The following is a 13,487-nucleotide window of genomic DNA, read 5'->3' as shown; positions in this document are numbered from 1 at the left end:
AAATTAAATAAATAGTTCATGCGGTTTACAAAAAGATCACAACTTCAATTGTTACTTATTTTTTTTATGAACACAGTCTTTGTGGTTACCAAAACTTTCTTTTAATAAACCCGTGTAATACACGTGTTTCGCACCTAGTTAGGAATAAATCAATGGGAGCTGATTTTTCCACAACCACTTTTTATCAATCCATTGAAATATTAATGTATCGACAATATTGCCCTTTATTTTAATTTCATATACATTTACACGAGAGAAAGATCTCATAAATATGTTTCCAAAATTCACGCTCTTTTAGCAAATTATGGTAGTTTTAAAATTATTTACATAAAGATAATACAAAAAGTTGTTATACGTCATATGTTTATAAAAAAATGATTAACCCGATCTCTATTATTACATGTTTGATCCTTGGAAACACAGACTATTAGAATCGTATCAGATGCCATCAACTGCTGGTGTGACGGAGGAGATGGAACGATTCATTGGGAGGCAGGAGTAGCTTACCCGTCTTGCAACGGTTTGTCGCCCATGGTTAACATATCGTTCTGGTTTCTCTTGAAGTTTATGTTTATCATGACTGGTTCCATAGTTTAGATCACCGGATATAGTCTTTACCAAGGTTCTAAATGACGTAAGGCGTGACTTGGCGGCAATGTCAAGCCTCAAGTTTTTCCGAGCCTTGGCGAGTCGCGCCTTAAGGCGACAATTTTCTATATAATTAATATTTTTATATGTATTTTAAACTATTATTCATTTTTATACACATATATGAGTTAAGGCGGCGTTTTGGCAAAGTTTGACGGCATGTGCAAGCCTTGGAGTCGTGGCGCGCCATGACGAGCTTTTTAGAACCTTGGTCTTTACTAAGTTAAAAAACATTGATTTTTGAAATTGCAGGTAGCTTGCTTTATATTTTTTCAATTATCGTTGTTATAACGTCCTACTCTAGGATGTTTCTTATATTTGCTGGATAAAATGATGATTTTCGTACCAATTTAAGAAGCAATGAAACTGATTTAAAAATTTTGAATTGCAGGTAGATTTCTTTATACATTTTTTGATTTTTTGGAACATATCGATTATAATTCAGTTGCATTATATTTTATAAACTTCATAGTTCATATGTTGCAGTCTTGCAGCAAGAAAATAGAATGAGAAAAGATGTCGATTGATAGATAGATAACCACAGACGACAACCACTTCCACAACCGGTGAACTCCCTTTCTTCCATTGGCAAAAGATCCTCCTTCTGTGCAGTCCCGGAGAACCATTGATGTACCATCGACAATCCGGCACACCATTGGTGACCTCCCCATCTCCCATGATTCCATGAACAACCTCTTCCTCCGTCGGAAAAACATTCAATGATAGGATTCCGCATATGCTTTTCAAAATGTTGATGGTCTTGTTCTCCTATAAGCAAACCAGAGAAGATGGGTTTATTAATTTGTTCTTTATTTATTTTTTATAAAAAGAAATAGGGTCCAATCCACGTGCCATACGTAGAAAGAAATCCATGATTTTTCTCCTATAATAACTATAAATTTAAATAAAATGGCATAATAGTCATTACATAAATATTTAAGTGGATGAATCAAAATCTCTATGTGGAAAAATCATCACCCTAAATCAATGTCCTTGATTTTTATTATTCAAAACCAAATTTCAATCATCTATTTATGGAGCAATTATTTCGAATTCAAATATTATTATTCGGGTTTTTATATTTTCACATATTCTACGTAAATAACTTATAGATATAGTTTGTATAACATAAAGAATAAGTTTCATTTTGGCATCGGATTGAACATTATTTAAAATTTCTATACATTTAAAATATTATTTATACATAAACATTATAAGCTTACCAATATACATACTCAATAAATATTTGTTTGCAATTTATCATTAAATAAATTGTTTTTCTTATTATTTAAAATTTATTATTGTCAACCGTGTAGTACACGTGTTATAACTTGGTAAAACAATATAAGCAACCCCAAACATATAAACAACCCCAAACACATCTGGAAGAGCACGACCTCCTTTTTTAACATTGATCCAGCCAAACAATAGCCTTACATCTATTTTTTTAACTACGAACTACCTTTTTATTACTGTTTCATTCATAAACTAAATTAGTAGTGATTCTAAACTTGACTTCTTCCCTATACTACATACTACTAGTGAAAGGGGAAATGTAAATACTACCATTTAAGGAGATTAGATATATCCATGTCAATTGAGATAAAATTTATAGCAAAGGGATTGGGTCGCAGGTGTTTGCCTAGGTCTGACATGTTCGATTTTAAAGTTGTTATTAAGAAAAGTTATAAAGTTTAAAAATCACTTGTCACATATAATAGATCCATTCCGAAATTTTTCATAAACGCTCAAACGTTAGAATCTAGTGCTATTATATCATTGTGTTAATCCAAATCATTCACATCATATATGTCACCTTTTATATAACTGACACATCCATTTAGAAGCATTGGGGCATTATTGCATCGTTTTACCCCAAGCTTGAAAAACCTTTGGACCGGCCTTGCAGAAGCTTGCTACAAATAACTATTTGTCTTGGAAGCAACAAATGTTCTAGCTAGTAAATCGAAATGAAAAAGCTATAAATAAATCACATAGTAATTAATATACAAATAACAATTTCATCACGAATATAAACAAACATTATTGTTTTGATAGATTGTTGAAAGTTTATTTGGAAAAAATAATAATGACAACAAATTATCTTCTTAACTGAATCACATCTTTCTCTATTTTGATTTCTCATTCTTACTCTCCACACGACCATCTGTTCCAGCCATCATCGTATACTTATCCTTCCTAGTCAAATTTGTGCATTCGAACCCAAGTGTATCGCCTATCACCCTTTGAATATAATTCGCCACCTCAAACGCAGACTTCCCACCTTTGCATGTTAGCTCGAGTGGTAGTTGGTTCAAGAAAGTTATCTCATACGTAGGCCTAGGGTTCATGAACACAAAATATGGATCCAAGAACTTATACCCACGAGCTGTCGTCCCATAAAACACACTTTGTTTTGTATTAATGGCAACTGGGACAATCCTATCCGTGAGCTCTGCAAAAAGCGCACTAAATCTAAGCAAGAATGGCTCTCTACCTGTTGTTCCCTCAGGACAGATGACCAAATCACCTTCTTCCAATAATTGTTTGATATGTGCAGCATCTTTATCTCTTTCTCTTGCTAATGCTACTGCCTTAATCGGTGATATTAACTCAGAGAATTTACTAATACTATAAGTCACACAACTAATCTTTCTACCTAAGGCGACTGCAGTGACCACAGGGTCTATAACAGCACGATGGTTGCATACAAAGAGCACCCCACTTTGTCCTTGTTTTGGAGGGGGTGGAGGGGTACCCTTAACGATTAGTTTGATGCCAAGGATCTTGTAGTTGTAATACACAATCTTTTCGGGCAATGGGATATTGAGATAAACCCTAAGGATTGAAAGGAAAATGCCTATTGGCATCCATAAGAAGGTAAGTAGAGCTACAAGTGGTGTTGGCCTTTGAACTAGACGTCCTTCATGAAAGATGATCGGACTTAGAAGTTTGTCCCTTGGTAAGGGTTCACATCTTGTTTGTTGTACCATGTATCCTTCCTGCAAGAAACCAAGTATGTAATGTAACCTCACATAAAATCATTAAGCACAATCCTCCCACTTCAAAAATGGTTTTGAATCTAATGTAATTAAACTTTTAATATTTGCCAAACTAATGAGATGAACTAAAAAAGAAGCAAAGGAATCAAGTTTCAATGTATCTTTTCACTCTTGATGTACAAACCATTTTTGTGTCTAAAATACATTCGACCATATACAAAAAAATTGTTGTGATGATGAATATTTAGTGTTACTATATTTACTTAAATTAAAATACTAAACTTGGTTTTATACAATAATTGTTAAACATTTTTTTTAAACGGTTGGTTAATAGTTTGAAGTTAGATTCATCATGTTAATTAAATAGTCTATATAGGTTTGTACCCGAGGCATGACATCCAATCTAAGAGACACCCATCTTTACCAAGTGTTAAACACTAGATATAAAAAATTAACTTACAAAAAGGATACCATTACAAGAATCTCATTAGAACGTTAAAATTAATAAATGTAGAAATTATTATTTATTTAAGGTTCATCACTTCTGTTTTTGCTAGTTTATATAAGCATAAATTTTTGTCAGAATAAAGTAATAATGAATTATATAATCTAATTATTATATTTTAAGAAAATAATATGATAATAAGGAGAAATGTAACGAAAATCTTTGTATTCGCTCCATTTCCAAAAGAAACACTATCCTATTATTTTCTATAGAACCCATTTTTTGATTTTAAGGAATGCATGGCTTTTTCAGAAAATTAATAAATGGTGAATGGTTTGACGGAAAGTTTACAATCTTTTAATTGTTTTTATGAAAAGTTGACAATTCTAAGATGGATTTAATAGAAAACTTAATATTTTTTAGTCACCTAATCTTTAAACGAAATATATTTACGATTCAATCCATTCAGAATTATATATATATATATATATATATATATATATATATATATATATATATATATATATATATATATGGGAAAAGTGAATATACCTTTAAGGGTATATAAGTTTAGGTACCCAAACACGTCATAATACATCGTTTTGTTTGATATATTCATTATAATGTTCTTAAACTTTAACCCTTAACTTTGATTTACTTTCAAAATTTTCCAAATTTCACTATTATCTTTCTCTTATATCACCTGTATTTGCCGAACATCTACTAGGCTATACATATTGTACTTGAAAATGAAAATTATGTAAGAGGAAGATAAATGTGTAATTTATAAAAATAATGAAAGTAAATCAAGTTAGAAGTTAAATTATAAGAACATTGGACAATTAGAATGTATTATATGATACAAAACGACGTAGTATAATGAGTATGTGTACCTAAACTTATATACCCTTAAGGTATATTCACTTTTCCATATATATATATATATATATATATATATATATATATATATATATATATATATATATATATATATAATACTTTTTTTAACGACAAATACAAATATATGTAGTAAAATATTCCTAAATTATTCTATCTATTTCAATTATTTATCTATTATATAATAACTTCCTAACCATTCATCTGAATAAAATTCTATTTTCTACCATTTAATGATATTATAGTTTATAAAATTATGATTTTTATAATATTTAATACAAAATACTATATATGTAAATTATAAAACTTTTGTTATTTTTAAAATCTTACTACATAGATGAAAAAAATAACAACAATATGATGTATAATGTATGATTAAAAAACATAGAATTACAGACAAAAAGTTTATAAAAAAATTCAAACTAATAAGACGATAATACATGTTTAATTATTAAAAAATTCAAAAGAATCTTATTTCTTCAAGAATTTTATATTAATTTGACATAAAAGTAATTTAGACTTCGTTAACCATTAAAAGCTATTGAAATTTCAATAGCTTAAATAAAAATAAAAAAAAAAATCATGTTTTCAATTTTTCATTATCGACTTTCTCATAGAAGGAACAAAATGATAGCTACTGTATCACTCTGTCATAATAATTAAATCATGTTATTAAACTATTGTAATACTGAAAATAATTTTGTATAATATTTTTACTTTAGGGTTTTATATTATAAATGATGCTAAATAATCATATATATCTATATGTATTGAGTAAAGAGCCAAATAATATGAGTAGACATTGTCAAAACTCAAAGACATATATATATATATATATATATATATATATATCATTTTTGAAGCCATGCACATCATTGTGTAACCATAACGAGGTTTTTAAAAGAATGGTTTTGATGTATTATTATTAAAAATAGATTTTGTGAAATATCCACATGAATTTTGGACGAAATCATAAGTCATTATAATCTAATCCTTTGAAATTAAATTTTATTGTAAAATTATTTATCTATATTTGCTAGAGTATTGAGATGAAATAATAGGAGCAACAAAGGTTGAAAGTGTATATTGACTATTGAGTTTCCCATGTCCTTTGCAAGATTGCATATTTCCTTTCTAATGCAATTCATGCCATGGGGATCTTCAAGCCCATGCAAGAACAAACAGAACAGACGTTGGGATTCAATGCGTTTGCAAATTCTTGAAAACAAGACAATACGTTATTTTTGCATATCAAATATAAATAAAAAATGATAAAAGTAATTGCTAAGAGTTTTTTAGGGCTAATCTAAACAACTAAAAGAGTTGCTCAAAAAGTATGGCACAAGAAAGGTCATTTCACAAAATAAGCAACGTTTAAATATTTATCATCTAGTATTTATTTTACGAATTGCTTATAGAGGGCCACAACAAGAAACCACAAGTCTTTCTTTTTCTTTCACAAAAATAGCATTATTTTTTCGTGAAATGAAGTAACTTTTACGGTTTTTTGTTGTACGAACCCTTTACAAAAGCAATATATATATATATATATATATATATATATATATATATATATATATATATATATATATATTTTAAGATATGCATTAAAAAAAGTGGTCCTACTATTAGCGATTTAAAAATATGATCAAAGTGTAATACAACTCTATTTTTAGTGTTTTGATTATTAACTCCTTTTATGATATATATATATATATATATATATATATATATATATATATATATATATATATATATATATATATATATATATAAGGTTATGTTATTTTGTTTTCACTATCTATTGTGTGCATGTATGACTGATTCTGGACCAATCATTTTAGTTATTTTAATAAAGTAATTAATGCATATTACATGTTGAAGATATAATGAATATTAATTACATATTCAGCATTTAATATACATTAATTATTTTCTTAAAATAACTAAAATTATTGGTCCAAAATCAGTCATATATGCACACAATATACTAGCCGTTTACCCGCGCAAAGCGACGGGTGCAGATCAACAAAACGACATAAAAAATTTGTTAAACAAAATGACGAACAGATAGAGATTTCTTATACCAGGGCTAGGATTAAACGTAAGACATTTTTGGGCTTATTCGATTTTAATAGAAAAAAACAAAGGAGGAGGTAGCGAGCATGAGAGAGAACCAAGGTTTTGCGGTCAATGGCAAGACATTCATGATAGACGAATGCTAGATCAATGCGTCTCTTCCAGTTTATATGAAATGTTTTATAACGTGTACATCGTATTAGACCGATTCAAATGGATATGAAGAACACTTGGTCAAACTTTGAGCCATTCAAAATCATATCATCATCTTATTTGACTTTTTCATTATTAATGACAAATTCAGTATTTAGCGATTCAATTGGATATGAGGAACACTTGGTCAAAGTTTGACTCATTCAAAATCTTATCATCATCATCTTATTTGACTTTTTCATAAATGTTGACCGAATAAGATTTAGTATTTACCGATTCAATTGGATATGAGGAACACTTGGTAAAACTTTGACCAATTCAAAATCTTATCATCATCATCTTATTTGACTTTTTCATAAATGTTGGCCGGATAAGATTTAGTATTTACTGATTCAATATGAGGAAAGCTTGGTCAAACTTTGACCCATTCAAAATCTTATTATCATCATCTTATTTGACTTTTTTATATTTAACCCATTCAATTTGAAGATAAGCTTAGAAGACCTATTCAAAATCTGTCTTTGACCGGATAAGATTTATTATTCTCTGATTCATAAAATTATTGTATATGATGCTTAAAAGCTTGTACCTCTTAAAATTCAGCAAAATCTTATAAATGCTTTTTAAGGTATATATATATATATATATATATATATATATATATATATATATATCCATGAAACTATGTGAAGTGACTAATATAAATTCTACATATAAAAAATGACTAATGATTAGATTTGTGATATTATTACAATGTAATGTGATTTTTATTTATCATGGCTAGAATGTTCGTTTGGATGGATCGGATGAATCCAAATTGATTTCGGTTTTTAAAACATTGATCCAAATAATTCAAACTAAATTAAAATCCGATCAGATCCAACCAAATTACAATTCGATTCGATTGGTTTTACAATTTAGTTTTTAAGGCAAGACTTTTTAAAAAGGATATAATTTGAATATTAGTCAACTCTATATAAAAACTAAAAAATTGTTTAGTTATGAAATATAACTTATAAACAACTTCTTAGAAAAATAATTTATAGTTTAATATTTATTTAAAAAAAAACTTTTGATAATAAGTACATATTAATGTATTATATTGGCTGAAACTTTTGAATAATTAAAAAATGATTTACTAAATTTATAAAGGATTATCTATATATTAAAAATAATTAATAATTTGTTATTCAATTTTTTTTTTTTTTGGATTATTCTGTTTTAATTTTATAAACCAAAACTAATCCGAAATTCAAAATAATAATTTGGTTTTGTTGAAAATCAATTTAAAAATCTAAATATCCAATCCAAATAATTCAAATCCAAATTGTACCCATATGTTAAGTACAATCCAAATAAGTCTAATCTAAATATCCAATCCAAATAAGTCTAATCCAAATTGTCTAAATAGACAATTGGGTTTTATAATCATGACACAAGATAAATATTTCACATGTTCGAGTTTTATGCAAAACCTACTTGTATCCATAGGTTAAGTACAATAACTGTTAAGAAATTAATGATCACCAACTTAAAGTGGTCCTTTGGACTATAACTTAAAACATATGATCATACCATTTATGAAAAAGTAATTTCCCAACAATTATATGTGAAACTTTTAATAAATTAAAGATGATCACACACACACACACATATATATATATATATATATATATATATATATATATATATATATATATATATATAATACATATATTAATTTTAATTTCTATTTTATAAAAAGAAATAAAATAGTTATGAAAATTTAATAATAAGAGAAAAGGGATCATGCTAAAGCAATATGGCCATTAAAGTTTCACCAAACCATATCAACATATAATGTCGTTGAAGAAAGCTTTCAATTTGTGTACCCACATGTAGCTAATATACAGCTATATATATATATATATATATATATATATATATATATATATATATATATATATATATATATATATATATATATATATATATATATATATATATTGTGAAGATCAAAACAAACTTAAAAATGTTAAAGAACATATAAACTTTATTTATATATACAAAAACCATAAACCTTAAAACAAACCAAATGTCTACAAATACATGTTTTTAAGAAACAAGGTAAAAACTCAAAAACAACATGTGTTTATAGACAAATGTCGTAAACGTTATGTTTATAGGCAAATGTTGGTGATTTTCTTTTTTTGAAAAATGTCATCAAGAAAAAATTCATAAATTTTATATGTTTTTAGGTTTTTCTTTATTGTTGACTGGTTTAACTCGAATCAGGTTGACCTCTCACATTGTTTTAATCAATTCTTTATTTTTTTAATTAAAGATAAATAATATATTAGATATAATTGTAAAACATAATTTTAAGATATATATATATATATATATATATATATATATATATATATATATATATATATATATTATTTATTTATTTATTTCAATTTTAGTGAAATGATTTAGATATTCACAGAATTTTGAATATATTCGGATGACTTTCAATGCACTTAGTTTTTGTTATTTATTGACACATTTCTAAATTTTATCATTTAACCCGTTGAAGGTAAGTTGTATTTATTATTTGAGTCCAATTTGCATCCCATACATACATATGGGTATGTGAGTACATACATATATGCATATCCATTCAACTATTTTTAACTCTATATGCATATTTGTGTTTACCTACTTTTTATGCACATATGTGATATGACCTTCTTTGGGTCAGGTACTAGAAATGTATATATATGATATTTAAACCTACATAATACCTATTATTATTATAATACCAAAATTATTGGATTGATTGCTAATAATTATGTAGTGTTATTTTTATTTGTTTATATGTAATTGTCATGTGACTAATTGTACATCGTTTATTTTATGAAGAAAATAATTGATTTGTTTTAAGTTCTATAAACTTATATCTACATTGCAAATGTTATGTAGAATTAAAATAATGTGATTTTGTTATCATTATATTTTTAATAGAGTTTGATATTTGTTTGTTTAAGGTTGTTTTACAATTTTTTTTTCAATTTATAATTAAAATTGATTTTTAGACTAATATTTAATCATTCTTACTTTATGACTAAAATACACTAAATTTTATATTTTAATTTGAAAAGTTGAATCAATGTTATATAATCCATGACAGTTATATAATTTTGTAAAAGAAAATAACGTGTCTTGGTAACGATCAATTGATAATTAAATATTTTAAAAAAATTGTTTTAAACTCTATTTTTATAGGCTAGTATGTCGTCCAAAAAATTAAATTTATAAATTTATCACTAATAAAAATGAAATATTTTTGTATAAATTGATAAAAAAAAAAAAAACAATCATGTCATAATAAGTAAACTAACTAGTACCATATGATAACTTGTTTTTTTTTTATTAGAGCATTACATATTTTGATTGTAAAATTATATATTTTGATTGTATGATAATTAGATAATTTATCTAAACAAATATATATTCTATAAATTAAAACTTAATTATCTAAAAAAACATTTATATTCCATTTGATATGTTAACTGAAAAATTAACTTTTTTTTCGGAACAAGAAATTATATAATATAGACTAAGATTCAACCCAAATCTTCGTGTTAAAAAACACCACATTAGTTATCTCAAATAATTTATCCAAACTTTAACTTATAAACTACAATATGTTGTTTTTGTGGTCTCACCCTGTTTGCATTAACTGAAAATTTTATTTTTTAACTTATAAGTTAACTTAAAAGCCAGAATAAACTATTTTGTGATTTTATCAAACATTAAATTATAAAAAATTATTTTGTAAAACACGACTTAAATTATATTAAAAAAAAATAGTTTATACAGATAACTTATTTTAGTGAGACAATGCCTTTTTCTTGCTTTTGCTTATATACTTTGGTTATTCTTACAAATAAATAAATAATAATAGTAATAGTTGGATGATGCACATGAAGATACATTAAATACCAAAACTTTCGAAAGCAATATTTAAATTCGACGAAGGGTTTTACAACAATGTGAATATGAGATGTCCTGGTTACCCACACCACGTGTCATTTATTGAACGGCTGTTTCTAAAATAGGTGTTTCGAAATGATCCTTATATTTCTCCAAAAGATACATAATTCGTCCTTCGACATAAAGAAAGCCTATCCAAGTCCTTCAGAAGAACAATCGTTTCTTGTGTTTGACCCTTTTTATTTTTTTATCTGATTTTCATTTAAATATATTTTCGATTTTCTTCCATTGTCTCAATTATTTTTTGTGTTGATTTTGATTCTTTTAATTACATTTTTTTTTTGCATAAAGAAAAACAATGAAAAATGAAAGGTGAGTAACAGTTGTGTTTATTAGGCCTTAAACATTGGTGTTAATGCTGCATGATGAGTGTTCGATACTGGTTTTGGGTACGGTTATAGGGGCAGATATGGCAGTAGACGTAGATAATTTACTAGAGTACTACAAAAATTAACATTCAAAGAATAATTGGTTGGTGACAAAACAAAAAAATAATAAAAAATACAGATATTATTTCTTTCTTTTTTCAACTTAAGGGGGTGTAAAAGTATATATTCAGTACAATAATTTACCTAAAGTGAATATACTGTTTTCTTTAAGTTTTTTATTTCTAAAGTGCATGCTTCAAAATACATATCTCCTAAAACCAAAATGGAACATAAGTAAAATACTATTTTTATGTAACTTTTTTAAATAACAAAATTTCATGCATGTATATTTTCGCAATTTTTGTTTTTGTCAATTAATGTAACAATATGGTTATTAACACATATTTTTTTAACCATTGTCTCGTATTGTTATCAAATTGATAAAAATATTTGAAAAATTGTAGCTTAAGTTGATAAAACTATAAGTTATAGGATATTAATATAATAATATAAGCTTGTTATTAAGTATAACTAAAACGATTAAAATGAAAAATATTACCTTGCAAATGGACATGAAATCTTTGTCAGTTTCACCACCTCCAAGACCCAAATCAGGCAAATTCGAACCTTCAAATTCTTGTAAAATGGCAGCTTTTTTAAATCCACCAATAACAACTCCTGGTTCTTTAACAAACCCAGTGGCTCGACCAGTTTTCGAGACCTCAAGTTCAGTCCCCAACACCTCATCAGCTCCTAAAAAATTCTTCACAAAATGCTCCACCATCACTCTCGGGCTCGATGTAACCACGTACCTCTTCCCAAACGAGTTAAACACCTTCCATGTTTCAGGTCGAACATCACCCACGTAAAACCGGGGTAAAACTGAGCTGCATACAAGCTCAACATCTCGGATTCTTAACCCAACAAATGTGATGAAGATAAAGATTTGATCAGATGCAGATTTGGAGAAGATGGAAATGGTGTAGATAAATGGGAAGGAGAGTAATAGGATTATAGCTCTGAAGATGTTTCCAGCTTCGAGGGAGATAAGGAAGAAGTACGGGAAAGGGTTACGGGACACAAGGAGGGTACCGTTGAGAGCGGATGCCACGGTCTGATTTGATCTCGATTTCGTACTGCATTTTGAGATCAGTTCGAAATCGAGATGAATAGACATTGTGAGAATAGAGGGAGAAAGATGTTTGGATTGAGTTATGAAGATGAAATGTATGGGGGTTTAAAAAGAAGTTGGGAGATGGATATGCATTTAGTACCAATACTTTATTTTTTTTTTTTAATCATGCAAAAGTAATACTTGCATGTGAGAAGGAAAAATGTATTAATTTGGATTTCTTATATTATTTCATGGTTTGCTACTTTTTTTTTTAAATTTCGTATGACCTGTCTTTTTTAGGTGTTGTATCTTTTATTACATGGTTTGCTACCATATGATTGTTTGAATAGCGAGGACTTAATTATTTATATAGAGTTATTGTGAGAAGAGGACTTAATTATTTATGTAGAGTTATGTGAGAAAAGTCGTTAGCTTTTTGTCTCATTAATGCAAAAGCTTTCAACTTAGTTTTTTAGAGACTCTTTTTATACAGCTTTCAACTTAGTTTTTTAGAGACTCTTTTTATACGTGTCGTAATGACATATATGTAATAATCACACATATAACAAACATTAGTTATAAAAAATAATGCTATAATTAAATATGAAATGTATTAATTATAAAGTATATATATGTTTCATATTTTTTAATAAAAATATTTTCTATAAATAATAAATTTTATATTTAATTATGGTAAAATTTTATATAATTATTGACGTGCCTAAGGGCACATGTTAAAATATAATGAAATTACAACAAAG

The 13,487-nt window shown here is 26.9% G+C and overlaps 1 protein-coding gene across 1 annotated transcript; it reads right to left on the bottom strand.

The window, feature by feature from the left end:
* Window positions 1-2,646: 2,646 nt before the first annotated feature.
* GPAT6 (glycerol-3-phosphate acyltransferase 6) lies at window positions 2,647-12,854 on the bottom strand. The gene is made up of 2 exons (XM_079018594.1): window positions 12,172-12,854; window positions 2,647-3,650 (listed from the first exon to the last, which is right to left on the bottom strand). The coding sequence occupies exons 1-2, from the start codon at window positions 12,787-12,789 to the stop codon at window positions 2,778-2,780; spliced, it is 1,491 nt and encodes a 496-aa protein (XP_078874720.1). The 5' UTR covers window positions 12,790-12,854; the 3' UTR covers window positions 2,647-2,777.
* Window positions 12,855-13,487: the final 633 nt, after the last annotated feature.

Source organism: Lactuca serriola, chromosome 9 (assembly GCF_051521515.1).
Source record: "Lactuca serriola cultivar US96UC23 chromosome 9, Lser_US96UC23_V15, whole genome shotgun sequence".
Classification (NCBI taxonomy): Eukaryota; Viridiplantae; Streptophyta; class Magnoliopsida; order Asterales; family Asteraceae; genus Lactuca; species Lactuca serriola.
The sequence above is the reverse complement of the archived record's forward strand: the minus strand, read 5'-3'. Positions and strand labels throughout refer to the sequence as shown.